The sequence below is a fragment of the Salvelinus namaycush genome, chromosome 2 (assembly GCF_016432855.1).
Source record: "Salvelinus namaycush isolate Seneca chromosome 2, SaNama_1.0, whole genome shotgun sequence".
NCBI lineage: Eukaryota > Metazoa > Chordata > Actinopteri > Salmoniformes > Salmonidae > Salvelinus > Salvelinus namaycush.
Window position 1 is genome coordinate 42,275,271 of NC_052308.1, and position 23,672 is coordinate 42,298,942.

The 23,672-nt window shown below is 44.4% G+C and overlaps 1 protein-coding gene across 1 annotated transcript in view; it reads right to left on the bottom strand.

Moving 5' to 3' along the window:
* LOC120021753 (dihydropyridine-sensitive L-type skeletal muscle calcium channel subunit alpha-1-like) overlaps positions 1 to 22,804 on the bottom strand; it is a 37,434-nt gene extending 14,630 nt beyond the window's left edge. The window contains exons 1-9 of the mRNA XM_038965602.1: positions 22,614 to 22,804; positions 19,899 to 20,004; positions 13,151 to 13,290; positions 7,986 to 8,128; positions 7,051 to 7,203; positions 6,638 to 6,843; positions 871 to 974; positions 549 to 694; positions 67 to 148 (exon numbers count right to left, since the gene is read on the bottom strand). Of these exons, the coding sequence (XP_038821530.1) occupies positions 67 to 148; positions 549 to 694; positions 871 to 974; positions 6,638 to 6,843; positions 7,051 to 7,203; positions 7,986 to 8,128; positions 13,151 to 13,290; positions 19,899 to 20,004; positions 22,614 to 22,804 (1,271 nt within the window). The remainder of the gene's footprint in view (positions 1 to 66; positions 149 to 548; positions 695 to 870; positions 975 to 6,637; positions 6,844 to 7,050; positions 7,204 to 7,985; positions 8,129 to 13,150; positions 13,291 to 19,898; positions 20,005 to 22,613) is intronic.
* Between the last annotated feature and the right edge of the window lie 868 nt (positions 22,805 to 23,672).

A 23,672-nucleotide genomic window follows, 5' to 3' on the forward strand; every position in this document is an offset into this window, starting at 1 on the left:
GACTTTTGTTTTATCAAAACACCCGAGTGTTGTCCCAGTCAGAAGCCGGTGTAGGTGTGTACTTACTAGTAGTACATTATTTTTTGCATGGTGTCCATGTCCTTTAGGCTCCCTGCCTCGGATTCTCCATCCTCCAGCATTAGCAGGCCTGGGGACAAGAGACACTGGTGTCAGCAGGTTGACTTTTATTGTCATTAGTCTTGTACTGGAAGCAGAACTGAGAGATTTCCCCTTAGATAATTGAGCTGCATTGTCAAAATTGTCTATATTGTAAGATTTCATGAAAATAAAAATATTGAAGTTTAGACTGAGGCATTAGGGTTAACAGTGTGGTTAAGGTTAGGGTCGAGGTTAGGGTCAGGTGTTTAAAAAAGTGTTTATGACTTTGTGGCTGTGCCAGCTAGTGACCGCTCTGCAGAGCTGCCACCAGAACAAGATTCATGACGTAAAATGCCAACCTGCAGGACGTTTGCAACGGGCTGACTCTTATTGTACTCCTCCCTCTATTCTATTGTGTGTTGGTGAAAGGGTTAGGAAGCCATAAGTACCCTGTCCCTCCCCGTCGGCGTCCATGACTTCGGCCTGTGTGATCCACTCCATGTAGCCCTTCAGATCCTCATCCAGCTGCTGGGTCTCCCTCATCTCTGTGTACTCTCCACGCGCCTTACCCTTCTCTCGCTCCTTAGTGAATTCACTGACGGTGGGGAAAGAGAGATAGAGAAAAGATGAAAGTGAGAGAGATGTGTGTGTGTATGTGTGTGTGTGTGTGTGTGTGTGTGTGTGTGTGTGTGTGTGTGTGTGTGTGTGTGTGTGTGTGTGTGTGTGTGTGTGTGTGTGTGTGTGTGTGTGTGTGTGTGTGTGTCCTCTTACCCACTGAGCACGCCCAGAACCAGGTTGAGTACGAAGAAGGAGCCAACCAAGATGAGCGTCAGAAAGTACATCCACGGCCACTCCATACCGATGGCATCATTCACCTGAGGAGAGAGGGAGGGGAAGAGAGAAAGAGAAGGAGTGTGGAAGGAGAGGAGAGAGAGACAGGGGGATATAGAGGAAGACATAGACAAAGTGAGGGGGAGAGAGAGAGAGAGGGAGAGCGAGTGAGCGAGAGAGTGAAAGAGAGAGAGAGAGAAAGAAAGAAAGAGAGAGACCAAATTGAGACTGCATGCAGAATTCTACAAAAAATATCAATGTAAAATGTAAAACACCAAATAATGCACGCAGAGCAGATATAGGTCGATGCTCACTAATTATCCAAATCCAGAAAAGAGCGGTTAAATTCAACAACCACCTAAAAGGAAGTGATTCCCAAACCTTCCATAACAAAACCACCACTTACAGAGAGATGAACCTGGAGCAGAGTCCCCTAAGCATGCTGGTCCTGGGGCTCTGTTCACAAACACAAACAGACCCCACAGAGCCCCAGGACAGCAACACAATTAGACTCAATGAAATCATGAGAAAAATCAAATAAAAATACCTGACACATTGGAAAGAACGAACAAAAACAACTGAGCAAACTACATTGCTATTTGGCCCTTAACAGAGAGTACACAGTGGCAGAATACCTGACTACTGTGACTGACCCAAAATTAAGGAAAGCTTTGACTATGTACAGACTCAGTGAGCATAGCCTTGCTATTGAGGAAGGCCGCCGTAGGCAGACCTGGCTCTCAAGAGAAGACAGGCTACAGTATCTGCACACTGCCCACAAAATGAGGTGGAAACTGAGCTGCACTTCTTAACCTCCTGCCAAATGTATGACCATAATAGAGACACATATTTCTCTCAGATTACACAGACTCACAACTATTTTTTTTTAAATGTTGTTGATAAACTTCAATGTCTGTTGGGTGAAATACCACAGTGTGCAATCACAGCAGTGTGTGTGACCTGTTACCACAAGAAAATAGCAACAAGTGAAGAACAAACACCATTGTAAATACATCCCATATTTATATTTATTTCCCTTTTGTACTTTAAATATTTGCACATCATTACAACACTGTATATATACATACAGTTTTTCTCAGTCGCTTTGGTGCATTTCTTAGATCAAAAGTGCAATTCTTGATACTACTTGTACAAATTCCAAATCATCTAGTCACTTGTGCACATCATTAAAGCAATTTCTTATTCCTTTGAACAAATTGCAATTGATAATGTACAAGTGTCAGCTTTTTTCCACATTATCAATTGCTCATGTCATGTTGATCAAAATATAGTAGATGGTTCTCTGTTGAATAGTCTTACCCCTCAAAACATCTAGGCATTAGTTCCTTGCATAAGCCATTACATGCAAAATTGTTGAACTATTTGTCATAAACTGTCAAGCATAGTTTTACACATTTCTATTAGACCTTATGTACAAAAACGTGAATTGATGAATCGTGCAGGTGAAATTGACCCTCACTCATGAAGGAATGTAAAGTGTTAGTTCAACCAACAATCAACCAGTTGTCTAAATTGCTCAAAGGTGCATCTCATGAAGAATCAATTGGCAAGCATATATAGACAGACCACAACACAGAGTTGCAATTTTCCAATAATGGATGGACCAGGAAACGAACAGTGTCAACAGCCAAGAGGAGGAAGAAGAGGAGCAAGGATGCGTGGTGGAAGGCAAAACAGAGGAAGAGGCAGAAGAGGACATAAGTGCATATCTGATGACATAAGGGCCACTATTGTAGACCATGTTGTCAATCATGGCCTTACAATGGCTGAGGCGGGTCGAAGGGTGCAGCCGAATATTGGGAGATCAACCGTGTCCTCATTAGTTCAAACGTTTCGAAGAGAGAACAGGTATGTCCACCAATGTACAGTGCACTGTTACTGTATATAAGCAGTATACTGTATACTTCCTACAATGCTTCATATTACAGTAGTCCACTTGTATTTCACAGCATACAGAAATATACTCTATACAGATACAGTGGGGCAAAAAAGTATTTAGTCAGCCACCAATTGTGCAAGTTCTCCCAATTAAAAAGATGAGAGAGGCCTGTAATTTTCATCATAGGTACACTTCAACTATGACAGACAAAATGAGGGGAAAAAATCCAGAAAATCACATTGTAGGATTTTTAATGAATTTATTTGCAAATTATGGTGGAAAATAAGTATTTGGTCACCTACAAACAAGCAAGATTTCTGGCTCTCACAGACCTGTAACTTCTTCTTTAAGAGGCTCCTCTGTCCTCTACTCGTTACCTGTATTAATGGCACCTGTTTGAACTTGTTATCAGTATAAAAGACACCTGTCCACAACCTCAAACAGTCACACTCCAAACTCCACTATGGCCAAGACCAAAGAGCTGTCAAAGGACACCAGAAACAAAATTGTAGACCTGCACCAGGATGGGAAGACTGAATCTGCAATAGGTAAGCAGCTTGGTTTGAAGAAATCAACTGTGGGAGCAATTATTAGGAAATGGAAGACATACAAGACCACTGATAATCTCCCTCGATCTGGGGCTCCACGCAAGATCTCACCCCGTGGGGTCAAAATGATCACAAGAACGGTGAGCAAAAATCCCAGAACCATACGGGGGGACCTAGTGAATGACCTGCAGAGAGCTGGGACCAAAGTAACAAAGCCTACCATCAGTAACACACTACGCCGCCAGGGACTCAAATCCTGCAGTGCCAGACGTGTCCCCCTGCTTAAGCCAGTACATGTCCAGGCCCGTCTGAAGTTTGCTAGAGAGCATTTGGATGATCCAGAAGAAGATTGGGAGAATGTCATATGGTCAGATGAAACCAAAATATAACTTTTTGGTAAAAACTCAACTCGTCGTGTTTGGAGGACAAAGAATGCTGAGTTGCATCCAAAGAACACCATACCTACTGTGAAGCATGGGGGTGGAAACATCATGCTTTGGGGCTGTTTTTCTGCAAAGGGACCAGGATGACTGATCTGTGTAAAGGAAAGAATGAATGGGGCCATGTATCGTAAGATTTTGAGTGAAAACCTCCTTCCATCAGCAAGGGAATTGAAGATGAAACGTGGCTGGGTCTTTCAGCATGACAATGATCCCAAACACACTGCCCGGGCAACGAAGAAGTGGCTTCGTAAGAAGCATTTCAAGGTCCTGGAGTGGCCTAGCCAGTCTCCAGATCTCAACCCCATAGAAAATCTTTGGAGGGAGTTGAAAGTCCGTGTTGCCCAGCAACAGTCCCAAAACATCACTGCTCTAGAGGAGATCTGCATGGAGGAATGGGCCAAAATACCAGCAACAGTGTGTGAAAACCTTGTGAAGACTTACAGAAAACGTTTGACCTCTGTCATTGCCAACAAAGGGTATATAACAAAGTATTGAGAAACTTTTGTTATTGACCAAATACTTATTTTCCACCATAATTTGCAAATAAATTCATTAAAAATCCTACAATGTGATTTTCTGGATTTCTTTTCTTCTCATTTTGTCTGTCATAGTTGAAGTGTACCTATGATGAAAATTACAGGCCTCTCTCATCTTTTTAAGTGGGAGAACTTGCACAATTGGTGGCTGACTAAATACTTTTTTGCCCCACTGTACATACTGCACCTTACATGCACCCACCTGTATGTTTTACAGTAAAATGTGTGTTCGCATAGTTTTTGTCTATGTGAAAGTGTGCGATGCATCACTGCATTTTTCCCCACATAGGACTGCAAGATTACCTCAAACCGGTGGCAGAGGACGCCTTTTCACACCTCAACAGGAGGAGGCTATTTGCACCATGGTCCGAGCAAACAATGCCATGAGACTCAGGGAAATACAAAGGACCATTATAGAAGACAACGATGTCTTTGAAAACATCCATACGGTTAGCATCTCAACCATCGACAGGGTGCTGCATAGAAACCAGATGAGTATGAAACAGCTGTACCGTGTACCATTCCAAAGGAATGAGGACAGAGTTAAGGAGCTACGGTACCAGTATGTACAGGTAAAACATATATCTATGTAACTACTTTACAGCAACATTTTATAGTGATACATAGTACAGTAAGCATAAACTGCACACATTTCCATTGCTGCGGAAGGAACATGCAATATATGTACATTTTATGTCACTCTTCCTTACCAAAACAAATTCAACTGTGTGTTCTGGGATATAGCGTATAATGGAGTTGGAATCAAGTGAACCCTCTCACAACTTTGTATACGTGGATGAGGCTGGCTTCAACCTGACCAAATGCAGAAGGCGGGGTCGGAATATCATCGGTCACAGAGCTACTGTGGATTTGCCAGGCCAACGGGGAGGAAATATCAGCATGTGTGCTGCTATTTCGGAGCATGGTGTCCTAACCCATATTCCCCTTACAACACCCAGCATCTACTCAACTTTTTAGAGACTCTCTACAGGGCTCTCATCCCTGATGATGAGAGGGGTCTGTTTAGAGAGGATTTGCCAAAGTATGTGGTCATTTGTGATAATGTTAGTTTCCATCGATCAAACATCATAAGGCAATGGTTTGTGACCCACCCGAGGATGCTCATAGAATTCCTCCCACCTTATTCACCATTCCTTAACCCAATTGAGGAGTTCTTTTCAGCATGGAGGTGGAAGGTGTACGATCGTCAGCCACACACACAGATGACCTTGCTGGCTGCAATGGATGCAGCATGTGAGGACATCACAGTAGACGCCTACAGAGGATGGATAAGGCATTCCAAAAGATTCTTTCCACGTTGCATTGGATGGGAAAATATCCGGTGTGATGTGGATGAGAATATGTGGGCCGACAGACAGGAACGTCTGGATGTGTAGAGACAGCACAACAGTGCTGCGGGCAAAGTTGTGCCTTAGGGGTGGTTTCCTGTGTTGCTTTCTAATTTAGTTTTTTTCCCTTTGTGCCCCTTGGGTTGTCCAGTCTCTTTCAATCAATAACCCACATGCAGTAATATGTAAATAGTACTGTTGAAATTGATATATGCCATAGAAGTGCAGCCTTGTGCATTTTCAATACAGTAACTGTCATCCAAACTGTAGCCTAAGTTTACATCAGGTAATACTGTCAAAGTACACAGTTACATTGACAACATGCCTAAACATTTTGACGACCTTGTTCGTGAACAATGACTCAATGACTTATCATTCTGATGACACTGACATGATCATTGGCATGAATATTTACTTTTGAGAGATGTACTAAGGATTTTTAGTGACTGACTAGCTTTAGAAACATATCTATTGTATATTGCAGTTTGTACAAATTGTTCTGAGAAATGCACTTATTATTTTGCACATGTTAGGGAGGATGTGAAAAATGCACCAAAGCGACTGAGAAAAACTGTAATATGACCTTTGAAATGTCTAAATTATTTTGGAAATTTGTGAGTGTAATGTTTACTGTTAATTTTTTTACTGCTTATTTCACTTTTGTTTATTATCTATTTCACTTGCTTTGGCAATGTAAACATATGTTTCCCATGCCAATAAAACCCCTAAAATGGAATTGAAATCTAATTGAGAGAGTGAGAGTAAGAGTGAGCCTGAGAGAGTGAGAGTGATAATGAGACTGAGTGAGAGAGAGAGATAATGAGACCGAGTGAGAGTACAGGTATGGGCTACATTAACTGGGGTGAAGTACATAATGCAACAGGATGAAGCAGTACAGTAATATTAAGGTATAGGGGTGATGTAACAGTACCCAGTAGAGCACGTCGGTCCAGCCCTGGGTAGTGATGCACTGGTAAACAGTGAGCATAGCGAAGCCCAGGTTGTCAAAGTGTGTGATGCCGTTGTTGGGTCCGGCCCATCCCGTCCTACACTCTGTCCCATTGATGGTGCAGCGCCGACCATTACCGGCCTGGGCACACGGAGATGCCTTCTCATTCTCCACTGTGGCTATGATATCTGCAGGACAACGGGGGAGAAGATATAAGTGTGTGTGTGTGTGTGTGTGTGTGTGTGTGTGTGTGTGTGTGTGTGTGTGTGTGTGTGTGTGTGTGTGTGTGTGTGTGTGTGTGTGTGTGTGTGTGTGTGTGTGTGTGTGTGTGTGTGTGTGTGTGTGTGTGTGTGCGTGCGTGCGTGCGTGTGCGTGTGTGTGTGTGTGTTTCCTACTTGTGCCTGTGTAGTAGCAGGTTTTATGCATCTTGCACTTGAACAGCTCCAGTCCCACGATGGCGTAGATGGTGACCATGAAGAAGACCAGCAGGGAGATGTGGAACAGAGGTAGCATGGATTTCAGGATGGAGTTCATCACCACCTGCAGGCCTGCAGGGGAAGAGCAGACACATTTTAAACATCAGCGGACCTAGTAGTCCGGTAGTTGACAACCATTTTCAGTTACTGTACCACCGACTGAATTTTCCCCTTGAGTACCCCTGAAGTACCCCCTCGTGCATTTTACCAGTAGGTCTATGGTCTCATGAGTCTTCTCAAGTACCCCCTGTAGATAGGCCAATTTCCCCTAGCGGTCCTAGTACCCCTGGTTGGGAACCACTGTAGTAGTTAACCAATATAACTAGATCAAACTGCAAACTAACCGCAATGAACCAAATCATGTTGTATTTGACACTAGCATTGTTGCTGAAGGTAAGTGTTCTCAGAATATGGTTGTGGTGAAGTGAGTGCTAGGCTCCTCTTACCACAAATGAGCTATCTGCTTCCCGCCAATTTGAGCGCATTCACTGTTTTGCCCTTTGTTTTTTAAATGCTTAGAAATTCCCATATAGATATATCACCAGTAATGATTTCCCAGTAATCTAAAACGTTAGCGTTTGGTTATATTGGTCATTTCTGTTCATTCATGAAACATATGATCACATTAACTTACCGTTCAAATTCCTCCGGGAATAGACATATTGTTTGTAGAGCTTATACGAACTACACTACACTTGTGAGAAATATGTTTTGGTTTATTTAATATGAATAGGACATGTTAAGCCTGATTCAGAGGCTATTTATTTTGTCATTCTACACTTTAACCTGAATTGCCTTCTGCTGATTTCCTGTCCCTGACTGCTCCAGGGTTCCTATTGTACAGTGGTCCTTACTGGGGACTCCAGAGACCAGCCTGAGGGGCCGGAGCACCCTGAATGCCCTGAGGGCCTTCATGTCGAAGCCTCCTCCCTTGTCCCCTGGTTGAGCCTCCACACCACTGATATAGGTGATGAAGTCCCCGATGACTGCAAACAGCCTGGAGAGGGAGAGGAGAGGGAGAGAGGGAAGAGAGAGGAGAGAGGAGAGGGAGAAGAGAGGGAGAGGGGAGAGGTTGAAAGATAGAGGAGGACGAAAGGGAGTCGAGTAGTCACAGAAGAGTTATAGCATGACAGAGCATGACAGAGCATGACAGATCATGACAGATCATGACAGAGTATGGCAGAGCATGACAGAGCACGACAGAACATGACAGAGCATGACAGAGCATGACAGAACATGACAGAGCATGACAGAACATGACAGAGCATGACAGATCATGACAGAGTATGGCAGAGCATGACAGAGCATGACAGATCATGACAGAGTATGGCAGAGAAGGACAGAGCATGACAGAACATGACAGAGCATGACAGAACATGACAGAGCATGACAGAGCATGACAGAACATGACAGAGCATGACAGAGCATGACAGATCATGACAGAACATGACAGAGCATGACAGAGCATGACAGAACATGACAGAGCATGACAGAACATGACAAAGCATGACAGATCATGACGGAGTATGGCAGAGCATGACAGAGCATGACAGAACATGACAGAGCATGACAGAGCATGACAAAGCATGACAGATCATGACAGAGTATGGCAGAGCATGACAGAGCATGACAGAGCATGACAGAACATGACAGAGCATGACAGAACATGACAGAGCATGACAGAGCATGACAGAACATGACAGAGCATGACAGAGCATGACAGAACATGACAGAGCATGACAGAGCATGACAAAGCATGACAGATCATGACAGAGTATGGCAGAGCATGACAGAGCATGACAGAACATGACAGAGCATGACAGAACATGACAGAGCATGACAGAGCATGACAGAACATGACAGAACATGACAGAGCATGACAGAGCATGACAGATCATGACAGAACATGACAGAGCATGACAGAACATGACAGAGCATGACAGAACATGACAAAGTATGACAGATCATGACAGAGTATGACAGAACATGACAGAGCATGACAGAGCATGACAGAGCATGACAAAGCATGACAGATCATGACAGAGTATGGCAGAGCATGACAGAGCATGACAGAACATGACAGAGCATGACAGAACATGACAGAACATGACAGAGCATGACAGAGCACGACAGAACATGACAGAGCATGACAGAGCATGACAGAACATGACAGAGCATGACAGAACATGACAGAGCATGACAGATCATGACAGAGTATGGCAGAGCATGACAGAGCATGACAGATCATGACAGAGCATGGCAGAGAATGACAGAGCATGACAGAACATGACAGAGCATGACAGAACATGACAGAGCATGACAGAGCATGACAGAACATGACAGAGCATGACAGAACATGACAAAGTATGACAGATCATGACAGAGTATGACAGAACATGACAAAGCATGACAGAGCATGACAGAGCATGACAGAGCATGACAAAGCATGACAGATCATGACAGAGTATGGCAGAGCATGACAGAGCATGACAGAACATGACAGAGCATGACAGAACATGACAGAACATGACAGAGCATGACAGAGCACGACAGAACATGACAGAGCATGACAGAGCATGACAGAACATGACAGAGCATGACAGAACATGACAGAGCATGACAGATCATGACAGAGTATGGCAGAGCATGACAGAGCATGACAGATCATGACAGAGTATGGCAGAGAATGACAGAGCATGACAGAACATGACAGAGCATGACAGAACATGACAGAGCATGACAGAGCATGACAGAACATGACAGAGCATGACAGAGCATGACAGATCATGACAGAACATGACAGAGCATGACAGAGCATGACAGAACATGACAGAGCATGACAGAACATGACAAAGCATGACAGATCATGACGGAGTATGGCAGAGCATGACAGAGCATGACAGAACATGACAGAGCATGACAGAGCATGACAGAACATGACAGAGCATGACAGAGCATGACAAAGCATGACAGATCATGACAGAGTATGGCAGAGCATGACAGAGCATGACAGAGCATGACAGAGCATGACAGAACATGACAGAGCATGACAGAACATGACAGATCATGACAGAGTATGGCAGAGAATGACAGAGCATGACAGAACATGACAGAGCATGACAGAACATGACAGAGCATGACAGAGCATGACAGAACATGACAGAGCATGACAGAACATGACAAAGTATGACAGATCATGACAGAGTATGACAGAACATGACAGAGCATGACAGAGCATGACAGAGCATGACAGAGCATGACAAAGCATGACAGATCATGACAGAGTATGGCAGAGCATGACAGAGCATGACAGAACATGACAGAGCATGACAGAGCATGACAGAACATGACAGAACATGACAGAGCATGACAGAGCACGACAGAACATGACAGAGCATGACAGAGCATGACAGAACATGACAGAGCATGACAGAACATGACAGAGCATGACAGATCATGACAGAGTATGGCAGAGCATGACAGAGCATGACAGATCATGACAGAGTATGGCAGAGAATGACAGAGCATGACAGAACATGACAGAGCATGACAGAACATGACAGAGCATGACAGAGCATGACAGAACATGACAGAGCATGACAGAGCACGACAGAACATGACAGAGCATGACAGAGCATGACAGAACATGACAGAGCATGACAGAACATGACAGAGCATGACAGATCATGACAGAGTATGGCAGAGCATGACAGAGCATGACAGATCATGACAGAGCATGGCAGAGAATGACAGAGCATGACAGAACATGACAGAGCATGACAGAACATGACAGAGCATGACAGAGCATGACAGAACATGACAGAGCATGACAGAACATGACAAAGTATGACAGATCATGACAGAGTATGACAGAACATGACAAAGCATGACAGAGCATGACAGAGCATGACAGAGCATGACAAAGCATGACAGATCATGACAGAGTATGGCAGAGCATGACAGAGCATGACAGAACATGACAGAGCATGACAGAACATGACAGAACATGACAGAGCATGACAGAGCACGACAGAACATGACAGAGCATGACAGAGCATGACAGAACATGACAGAGCATGACAGAACATGACAGAGCATGACAGATCATGACAGAGTATGGCAGAGCATGACAGAGCATGACAGATCATGACAGAGTATGGCAGAGAATGACAGAGCATGACAGAACATGACAGAGCATGACAGAACATGACAGAGCATGACAGAGCATGACAGAACATGACAGAGCATGACAGAGCATGACAGATCATGACAGAACATGACAGAGCATGACAGAGCATGACAGAACATGACAGAGCATGACAGAACATGACAAAGCATGACAGATCATGACGGAGTATGGCAGAGCATGACAGAGCATGACAGAACATGACAGAGCATGACAGAGCATGACAGAACATGACAGAGCATGACAGAGCATGACAAAGCATGACAGATCATGACAGAGTATGGCAGAGCATGACAGAGCATGACAGAGCATGACAGAGCATGACAGAACATGACAGAGCATGACAGAACATGACAGATCATGACAGAGTATGGCAGAGAATGACAGAGCATGACAGAACATGACAGAGCATGACAGAACATGACAGAGCATGACAGAGCATGACAGAACATGACAGAGCATGACAGAACATGACAAAGTATGACAGATCATGACAGAGTATGACAGAACATGACAGAGCATGACAGAGCATGACAGAGCATGACAGAGCATGACAAAGCATGACAGATCATGACAGAGTATGGCAGAGCATGACAGAGCATGACAGAACATGACAGAGCATGACAGAGCATGACAGAACATGACAGAACATGACAGAGCATGACAGAGCACGACAGAACATGACAGAGCATGACAGAGCATGACAGAACATGACAGAGCATGACAGAACATGACAGAGCATGACAGATCATGACAGAGTATGGCAGAGCATGACAGAGCATGACAGATCATGACAGAGTATGGCAGAGAATGACAGAGCATGACAGAACATGACAGAGCATGACAGAACATGACAGAGCATGACAGAGCATGACAGAACATGACAGAGCATGACAGAGCATGACAGATCATGACAGAACATGACAGAGCATGACAGAGCATGACAGAACATGACAGAGCATGACAGAACATGACAAAGCATGACAGATCATGATGGAGTATGGCAGAGCATGACAGAGCATGACAGAACATGACAGAGCATGACAGAGCATGACAGAACATGATAGAGCATGACAGAGCATGACAAAGCATGACAGATCATGACAGAGTATGGCAGAGCATGACAGAGCATGACAGAGCATGACAGAGCATGACAGAACATGACAGAGCATGACAGAACATGACAGAGCATGACAGAGCATAACAGAACATGACAGAGCATGACAGAGCATGACATAACATGACAGAGCATGACAGAGCATGACAAAGCATGACAGATCATGACAGAGTATGGCAGAGCATGACAGAGCATGACAGAGCATGACAGAACATGACAGAGCATGACAGAACATGACAGAGCATGACAGAGCATGACAGAACATGACAGAACATGACAGAGCATGACAGAGCATGACAGATCATGACAGAACATGACAGAGCATGACAGAACATGACAGAGCATGACAGAACATGACAAAGTATGACAGATCATGACAGAGTATGACAGAACATGACAGAGCATGACAGAGCATGACAGAGCATGACAGAGCATGACAAAGCATGACAGATCATGACAGAGTATGGCAGAGCATGACAGAGCATGACAGAACATGACAGAGCATGACAGAACATGACAGAACATGACAGAGCATGACAGAGTATGGCAGAGCATGACAGAGCATGACAGAACATGACAGAGCATGACAGAACATGACAGAGCATGACAGAACATGACAGAACATGACAGAGCATGACAGAGCATGACAGAGCATGATAGAACATGACAGAGCATGATAGAACATGACAGAGCATTTTCATCTCTTCCCTACTTACCCCACAGATACACAGACAAAATCCAGTATGTTCCAACAGTTCCGCAGATACGCATTCTCGTGAAATAGAAATCCATAGGCTATTATCTTTAGAAAGCACTCTATGGAGAAGACGATGAGGAAGATGTACTCCAGACTTTCCTGTGAAACAACGATAAAGGCTTGTTAGGGTATCATGAGGTACTAACTACAGTACTACAGTACCCATTATACAGTACCCATAATGAATATGTGCAATGGAGTATAATTCCTTGATTCTGCTTGGTGACAAAGTCTCCAAACACGTTATAGCTAGTTGTAAGAGTTTAGGAGTCAATGGCATAACAACCATTTTAAGTATATTAATTTGAAACTAAACTTGAAATATTGAGTTATTTAGAGTATTTACAAGAGTTAAACGGACTAAGTTGATCCTGTTTGGTAAATCCATCAGCTCAGTAGCTCCCTGGTGTTCTGTGTATTTGTGTCTCTCCTCCTCTCCCATTACCGGCCAGGCATCCAGAGAATGGCCCCACTGATTAACAACTGGGCACCTCAGAGCTGAGGTCCCTAAGATGGCACCCACTCACTCAACGCCCTGTCTGTTAACTTGCAAGAAATATACTGTTTGTATACTGTTGTACTCCACAATGCAAATTAACTTAAACTTGAACTTGAAACGTGATTTTGAGCACGGACAAGCGATAAATTGGAAAGCAAATAGGCATAAGTCGGTGATGATGGATAGATACTGTAGCAAGTGGCCATGGGTAACATGAAATGCTATGTTCTATTTGATGCTTGATTACTTAATAGGGTAGGACTATTCAGATCCCCGGAGAAAGGGCATGTGCAGGGAGTTTTATAGCGTCAACAACAGTGTTGTTAATAAAGTTTCAAAGTGCTGTACTGTACTGCTTGTAGCACAGTGAACCTAAATGACATTGGGTTAGATTCTGGCATGTCATGGACATTCCTATAGCGCAGTTTATAGTATGTATCTTTAGGTTTCCAACACACACACACACACACACACACATTCACCATCATTGTAAAGCCATAGTTTTCTTGTTGCTTTGACAAAGTCATTTCTGAAGATGATTATTTATTTCATGTGATTCGTGATTAATTTACGTCTGTCCCCCATTTTAAGGTCAACCCTGCTGTGTGAACTAAACTCTCATTTTAATATGGTGTAATTATTCCTTCTTAAATATGTTTTTGGAAAGCAAACATTGAACATAGCCAAATCATAGTGTAAAAGCAGGTGAGCTGGTCCTACTCTTTTTGGCTATTTTCTGGTGTTTTGTGGTGGAAAACTGATATAGACAGGCTAGAAATGTGTTAACAATTAATTTTTTGTTGTTGTGAAGCTTGCATTCAATTGCCACTCCCTGTTGCACAAAACAAGCTTCTATTCTTCCTGTCACGAGGCTGATTTGAGATGAAATCTTCAACCATGTTACTTTATTTGGCACTTTATAGGTACTTTTTTAATTTAACCTGTTGAGATGGGAAAACGTGATATTATATTAAATTATTATATTATATTACGTTGAACATGTGCTCTTTATGACAGAATGTTAAAATTAGGTGAAATCAAACTTTTTTTTACCATGTTATACACACTTCTCATAAGGCACCGAATCGGTGGAACGACCCCTCTATCTTTATCTCCGGATTGGGGTCACTCAGATACAGAAATATCTGTCAACCCATTTGTAATATGGGCATTTTGTGGTTGATTTCATGATCCTTTCCAGAGAGTGTTACAAAACTCCAAATGAGCAGAACTATCAGAGTTGGACAGCAGTTAGTTCCATGTGGCCAGTCTGGCATCTGGCCCACAAAAACAAACCAGGTCAACTTTCTAGCACTTGCTGCTGGATCAGATGTCAAACTGGATTACACCAGACATCCAGGCCTTTGTGCCCATCAAAAGTCAAGGTGACTACACTAGGCTCCAGATCCCAGTCTGCTTGATTTATGAACTGTGCTCATACAACAGAACAGTGACCAGTTAGCAGCAGGACCATGAAATAATCAGGTCATTCACCGCCATGATCGAGGTATGAGTACAGTGCTCACTACGCATTCAGACACATATGTACACTCACACATGTTCTGTGTTTTCATGACAGACGAGGAAGCTTCATGAGGAAAACTCAAGGTTACTAGAGTAACCCGGTTTTCTGAGAATATGAGGGAGATGTCTCACTATGGGATTCGCTGGATAGTCGCATCACTACCGAAGAACCAATCACACAATGTCTGTCGGAGGCAGACAGGTCGAGTGGCGAATGAGGTGAGCCCCTCCCTCTTTATAAGGTGCCACTCGCCCCACCCTCTGGCCAATCTCAAGCATGTCTCTCTTCCTTGCACTCTTGCGAGCAGGGACATGAGGTGAGACGTCGCACTCGTATTCTCAGAGAACCGGTGTTACGCAAGTAACTTTGAGTTCACGTTCAAATACTTGATTCTATTCTATGGCAATTATAAGTATTGCTCACTTTAGGCTTACCTTCACCTTATGAAAACCAGTGGTGTAAAGTACTTAAGTAAAAAATACTTTAAAGTACTACGTAAGTAGTTTTTTGGGGTATCTGTACTTACTTTACTATTTTATATTTTGCCAACTTTAATTTTTACTTCACTACATTCCTATAGAAAATATTGTACTTATTACTCCATACATTTTCCTTGACACCCAAAAGTACTCGTTACATTTTGACAGGAAAATGGTCCAATTCACACACTTTTCAAGAGAACATCACTGGTCATTCCTACTGCCTCTGATCTGGCGGACTCACTAAACACAAATGCTTTGTTTGTAAATTATGTCTGAGTGTTGGAGTGTGCCCCTGTATGTATGGTTTAAAATCTTACTTTGATATGTAAGTACATTTGAGAAATTCCATTTACTTTTGATACTTAAGTATATTTAAAACCAAATACTTTTAGACTTTCATTTTTACTTGAGTCATTTTCTATTAAATTAAGATATCTTTACTTTTACTCAAGTATGACTATTTAGTACTTTTTCCACCACTGGTGAAAACCCCGGGGCAAACTGTAGGCACGAATGGTGGACTGACAGTTCGTGCAGCTCACTCACTTGCCTTGCAGACGTAAGGACAATCAGTAAAGTGGTTTTGAAGGAGAGATATCATATCCACGCTTTCCGGCAGCTCGAAAGGTTGCTGTGAAATAACCTCAAGCACAATAGACAGGTCCCAAGACGGTGCTAAAGGCTTGGAGACTGGACATACTGTAAGTGACGCACCCTTCATAAAACGACATAACAGGGGATGCCCCCCTACTGTGTTGTTGTCAAAGCCTATATGGTAGGCAGAGATAGCAGCTAAATAGACCGTTACAGTGGAGAAAACCTTCCCTCTCTCCAGAAGGTCCTGTTACAGTGAGCGTGTAGAAGGTGCTCTGGCACTCTGGATAGTCTCACTGACTCTGAGTGGCAAGCCTGTCACATTCAGATTCATGGGCCAGGGCCAAAGAGCCAGGGTTTCTGGGTGAGGGTGGAAAATCTCTCCATTAGCTTGGAGAAGAAGCAGAGCTTCCCTGGCCATCAAGGGTCTACCAAGACGAGGGATAAGCCTTGTTCCCTCACTCTGACTAGAGTAGGGAGTATCAAGCCTAGAGAAGGAAAGGCGTATAGCATCACCCTTAGCCAAGGGTGTGCCAGCGCGTCCACCCCTAGTAGTGAGTCTCCTGCCAGCGCAAAGAACAACGGGCAGTGCGCATCTTTGTGCAATGCGAAGAGATCTGTGGTGGCTCGTCCATATCTCACCCAGATCTGGTTCTCCACTGGGCGATGGAGTCTCCAATCCAGGTACAGGGGATTCCCTCTGGACAACAAGTGCGCTTCTACATTCAGTACCGCCGGGATATGAGTCACATGTAGTGAAAGGAGGTGCGCTCTGCTCCGCAGAATAATCTTGACAGCTAGTCCGTGTAGATGCAGAGAGCGAGAGCCGCCCTGGCGGTTGATGTACGCCACCAGAGTCATATCGTCGTCCAGCTTGACACCTAGGTATTCTATTCTCTGTGTTGGCAGTTCTTTTCCTGGTTGAATTTGAACCCTAGGGAAGCCGTGTCCTGTACTTCTTGCTCCTGTGTCGTGAAGCAAAGGAGGTAATTGTCTATGCAGGCTTAGACTCTGAGTCCTCTGATCCTCCACACACATGCTGAACGTCCGGGGAGCTAGCGCTAGCCCGAAGGGGCCAGCGAGGTATTCGTTGGCTTTACCCTGGGTAACACTTTATTTGGATAGTCCGGATAGTCTATAATGTAGATGCTCTACAGATGGTCAAATTATCAAGAAGCTATCTGTTGGTAAGCAACTGCTTACTAAGGTTACAGTTAGGGTTAGGTTAAGAATAGGGGTTAGGCTAAGGGTTAAGTTTAAGGTTAGGATTAGGGTAAGGGTTAAGTTTAGGTTTAGGTTTAGGATAAGGTTAGGGTTAGGTTTAGAATACGGGTTAGGGTAAGGGTTAAGTTTAAGGTTAGGATTTGGGTAAGGGTTAAGTTTAGATTTAGGATAAGGTTTAAGGTTAGGGTTAGTAGATAGTTTAAATATTACTGATTGTCTGTAGATAGTCTGTAGAGTATCTACAGATGGACTATCCAAATAAAGTGTTACCAAGCACTGAAAGGCAAACCTGAGAAAACCTTCTGTCTGCTGACAGAATACTTATGTGAAAATAAGCGTCTTGTAGGTCGACTGAAGTGAACCAGTTGCATTGAGGAATAGAGCGAGGCAGAATGTTGAGCGATCTGAGTCGTCACTTGCTACTGAATTTAGAATTCAATTGAAAAAGGGTGGCTTCATAGCGAACTGCAGTCTGTACCCCTTTTAACTGCGGACAAGACCCTGGGCTGGACTGCACATTTTGCAGTTCCTTGCTCTTGCAGCGAGTTGCTCACAAGTTAGATGACTCTTGCTCACCAGTGTTGACGAAGCGCCCTCTGGTGGCTTCATGGCGAGGCACCCTTTTGTTGTATTTTTGCTCTGTGCCCTTGGCAAGATGGATTGAGGGGAGAGCTGTGGCAAGGAAGGCACTTGGTGGTTGAGTGCGCTCCCTTCGTCTTCCCTGTGAGTGGACGCATAGGAATGAGCCGTTGCACGGGGGATAGGGTTTTAGGAGCACAGATGTGCTTCTCCCCCATAGTGATGTGGGGGGAAAGTCTGTGCTCCACCTGAGAGGGAACAGATCAGGACATGGTGTGAACTGTTGGCTGCCCCTTTCTACCGCTGGAGCCAGTGTGCTGCCCTCTCCCTGCCACGAAGCCATGGCTTGTGGAAGGGTAGACCGGGTAGCCACGGTACCCGGATCTGCAGGGCAGGCAGAAGTTGAAGGCTTCGCCTTCCTTCTTTCAATGTTCGCACTTCTGCCACATGGCGGTGACAGCTGGCCAAAACCGTTCCTTAGGCTCAATCAGAGCATCAGGGAAATCTGCTTTCTCCACCTGTGGAGTGGCCTGCTGGGAGGAGTTGTTTCCCTGGGACGGTGTCAGAAAGGAGCCTCCTCCCATTGAGCCAGTCCCTTTCGCGCCCTATGGGCGCAGGCCACTCAATATTGAGCCTGGTCGCTGCCCGCCTGCAGGTGAGCCGGACATTTTTTCTCTGGAAAAATATGCATTGCTTAGGGTGCTAGAGGGCCTCGAGATGTCCCCTCCCCCCTTCCCAACTGCTAGGTTTCAAAACCATCCATACCCTCAGCCAAGGAGGTTTGGGGTTAAGAGTTAGGCTTATTGCCCCCAGGCTGTAAGGGAGAACAGTCCATTTGGGGCAGGTCTTAGGCATCTTCCTACAACGCACACAGGACTCAGGGTTAGTGAGTGCTGCTTTGGCATGCTCAACCACCAAGCAGGTGATACACAAGGAGTGTGTATCCTTGACTGCAATCATGGCCCTGCATGGACACGGGTATGCGGTGCTTTGGCAGCGGCCCTGCTCAGGTAGCAGGTTACATAACTCAGAGAAGAAAACAAAACGTTTGTAAACTCTGGTTAGGAGAGTGCTAGCCGTGTGTAGCTGCGAAGCTAGTTGTAGCTAGCTAGCGTTCGCCTAACATGAAGAAGAGTGTGTTGCAGCGTAGTCTGTCGGTGACCACAAGCATGGCAGTCTCTTGAGCGCCACGCTTGTGAGGCTGGATTGGTCCGTTTAGTCAACACAAAACGAGTGAACACAGGTTGAGCTAAACGAGAAAGGAGAGCTAGCCATTTTTACCCTTGCAAGTAGAAAAGCTAGTGGTGCTTAGCTGGCCTTACAGCGAGCTAGCTGGATTAGCTAGGCCTTGTGGCTTGCGCTAGCCAAGTCTCAGTAGCTAGCCGTGTGACGCTAGCTGCAACCGGAGAATTAGAATTCTATTCTAAAGTAAAAACGTTACTTTCGGTCAGTACTCAACACAAAGGGCGAGAGCTGAGGTCCTACGTTTGGCAGCGTAACCTCGCGGTTCGCCTGAAAACAGTTAAGCAAGAAGACAGGGGTCAAGTCGTGCTGAGGAGAGCTTCAGAGAGGGTAGGGATCTTCGCAAGGAAGAAAGTGAGAATGACCAGAGGGTGGGGCGAGTGGCACCTTATAAAGAGGTAGGGGCTCACCTCATTCGCCACTCGACCTGTCTATCTCCGACAGCAAATCCCATAGTGAGACATCAAAACAAGTATTTGAAATAGAACCCCACAACTAGCAGTATTACGATCTCCATCACTTTCAATCCATATGAGATGGTGTGTATTGGGTCCAGACTCACCAGGTTGCTGTTGGTGTTATTGCTGTCCTCCTCAGGCATGGGCAGGAACACAGCCAGGGCCACACAGTTGGCAAAGATGGTCAGCAGGATGATGATCTCAAATGGTCTGATGGGGAACGCTCAGGAAAGGTTCAAGCGACATTATACACATCCAGCAGAGCACAGAACTGCAGGGTGTAGGAAATAACATCATTTTAATAGTATCTTTTAAAATATACCATAAGATACTGTGTGGGGGTATTTTCCGTTCTTATTCAAACTGATGTTACCTAACCAAGCGATATGGATGGATATGGATAGCTATTCCACCATTCAATGCCCACAGGAAGTACACATGGATCTCAGTGAGATCTTTCAACCTCACCCACCTATTAGACGACGTTCACTATCTAAATAACCATAAGGTGTATGGTTTAACATGCCACTGTAGACTTCATATTCCAGAAAACTAGCACTCGTGCTAGTTTGGTATCAGTTACAGGATGACTATTGACAGAGTAACCATAACTAGCAATATTGGCCATGCATCTGAATGACAAAATGTCAAACATATCGATAAAGTGAGTCTATTTCAGTTTAACTGATGTACAGTATGTGCAACCCCTAAATAGGGACTTCCCCATATAGCCAAGGGTATCGAAAACACACTGGAAGACATTTGAGGCCAACAATGGGTCAGTTAGAAGATAATCGGATCTATTTATGTAGGCACCTGTGGTAAAGATGGTGGCGAGTTCAAATATCTGGGTCCCTTCAGTACAGCACATTCAAAACGGTCAATGCTGTGCAATGTTGCACTCCTGGGTGTGTAATAGTACAAAGCTTTAATCAGGGTAATACCATGGATAATCAACTGCAACTTCATTGGGGGGTGGCAGGTAGCCTAGTGGTTAGAGCGTTGGACTAGTAACCGAAAGGTTGCTAGATTGAATCCCTGAGCTGACAAGGTACAAATCTATCGTTCTGCCCCTGAACAAGGCAGTTAACCCACTGTTCCTAGGCCATCATTGAAAATAAGGATTTGTTCTTAGCTGACTTGCCTAGTTAAATAAAACAAATATTATAGTCGTCATGCTGTTCCCCTCTCAGACTGCAGTACCCAATTCCACCACCAGTCCGTGTCTGAGGCAGCATTCTCTTAGCTTAGCGCGTCTGTTTTTAGGCTGTGACGTGGGAGGACAGCTGTTCCTCCGTCCCCAGGAATATCATCACACCGCAGCTTTAATAAACTCATATTTTACATGTCAAAAAATGTTCATCAACAGCTTCACTGGATTATAATATCTCAGTGGACCATTACTGCAGCCACAGTCATTACTCACTACCAAAACAGAACTGTAACCTTGGATGTGGGATTCTATTGTACGCACACGGTTAAATTGTGATTCTGAGCTGTGGTGGATTTGTCCTGGAGACAATTTGCATTTACAAGAGGATTCTAACAGAAATGTACTCTATGTTGTGTTCCTGTCACCGCCCAATATGGGTCGTCTCCGCTCTACCCTGATGCTACTGCATGTTGTTCTGAAACCTGTAGTTATCAACCTGTTGCTCTGGTGCTCAAGCCACTCTACAGTTCAGCATGTCTGCATACTGGACTGGACCACCAGAAAATGTAAGGGCTGTGTCCAATGGTTATAACATGTGTGTTGTACTGTAATGTGTGAGCATATCAGAGTGGTTATAACTCTACGGCTATACATAGATATGGTCCAGCCGTCTGTCACCTTATTCAATACAAAACAATACGAGGCTCAACGGGAGGTGCTTTATAAAGTGTTGACTCGTCACGAAGGCAGCCATTTTCCTCAGATCCCTGAAACAGTTGTTCCCAGACGCTCTGCTGCTACCACCCATTCAAAACAAATCAAATCAAATCAAATTGCATTTGCCGAACACAACAGCTGTAGGTAGACATTACAATGAAATGCTTACTTACAAGCCCTTAACCAACAACGCAGTTTGAAGAAAAATAAGTGTTAAGTAAAAAATAGATCAGTAAAAAATAAAACATTTAAGAAACAATTAATTAAAGAGCAGCAGTAAAATAACATTAGCGAGGCTATATACAGGTGGTACCGGTACAGAGTTAATGTGCGGGGGCACTAGTTAGTCGAGGTAATTGAGGTAATATGTACATGTAGGTTGAGTTAAAGTAACTATGGATAGATAATAAACAGAGTAGCAGCAGCATAAAAAAGGGGGGCAATGAAAATAGTCTAGGTAGCCATTTGATTAGCTGTTCAAATACTTCTCTGTCATCCACCAAATACACAAAGCCTTAACTCAGTTGCTATCCATGACCTCAATAGAAACTGGGCTTGGGGCACGATGTGGGAAACACTGCTGGGTTGCATTGACCATTAATACAAGACCAAATGTATCAATGTCATAAACAATAATTTGCTATATCGCCAATCCACAGACAGGCTTCACTATCTGGCCATGTTAGACATTTATGGTATGAACGCACTATGTTCCCATTATTTTCCCATAAGCTTGACCATGCTTCATGGTTTAAAAGTCAATGGCCAAACCTTTCTTATCTAGCCTATGTGTGCTGTGTTGACAAGGCAGCACCAACAGATCTGGGACCAGGCTACTTAATTTCTACACACAACTCTGAGCATGGTTATCTAGTGACAACCGTCTCCTGTTCCCACACCCTCCTGACCTCTAACCCCTGACCCTTGACCCCTGACCCCTAAAGGATACTTCCATTCCACAATGTTGATGGCAGCCTTGCGGAAGGGGTTCTTCAGTGTGAGGAAGAAGAGGGAGCGTGCGGGCCGAGGGTTTCCCCCCGTGGCCAGGAGCTTCTTCAGCTTCTCCTTCTGCTTCCTCTTCAGAGTTTCCTCGTCCATAATGTAGGACTGCAGGTTAGGCTCGCCGCCACTCTCCGCCATCTTGGCACTACCTGGGGAATTTGGAGGAAGTGAAGATGGTGCTAAAATGGCTTCTTCAGCCAGCCAGCTATTGTACCCCCAACTTGACCTGGTCGTCCAGATACTGGCCCAAGTGAAGATGGTTGCTTTCAGTGCTGTATTCCACCAGGTCAGCTAGCAATTCACCTGCTCAGCTAGTCCAGGTTCTACTGGTCCTCTTCATAAATTGCTGGGTAGGTACTCATTTATTCCACAACACTCCTCTCTCCTCTCTGTTGTCTATATCTCCCTGTACTCTTTCTCGGTCATTCCCCCTCTCTCTCACACACTCCCCCTCTCTCTCTCTCTCTCACACACACTCCCCCTCTCTCTCTCTCTCTGAGATGACAGACCTGTGCCTGTGTATTGGTTGGAGGAACAGTTGGTCAGCGGAGAGAATAAATATAGACAATGAGTGTCATTCTGGGGAGGGGGTGTCAGAAGGGGGGGGCACATTTACCAAGAGTGAAGGTTAAGGCAGCGTAAGGCATATACTATGTTGTTGTCTGCCCTATAGTAGTATTGTGTCATTGGCTAACAGGGTTGGAGTGATGTCCTGTCATTGGTTGTAACACCGAATCCCCCGACATTGGTTGTGCTATTTGACTTTCAAGAATTTTTTATTGGCCTTCACAGACATGATGGCTACTACAATGCACAACGGAGTTGGGGTGTCTCCTCATTGGTTGACCTAACCCTTCATGACCTCTGATATGTATGTTTGGGAGTAGAGTTAACATCATGGAATGGAGTCGATGGTGGGAAACGTGTCTGTGAATTATTGCCAGTGAGATCTGTGTCAACAGTTGGTGACTCTTATGATGAAACAAATACTATTTATGGTATCAAT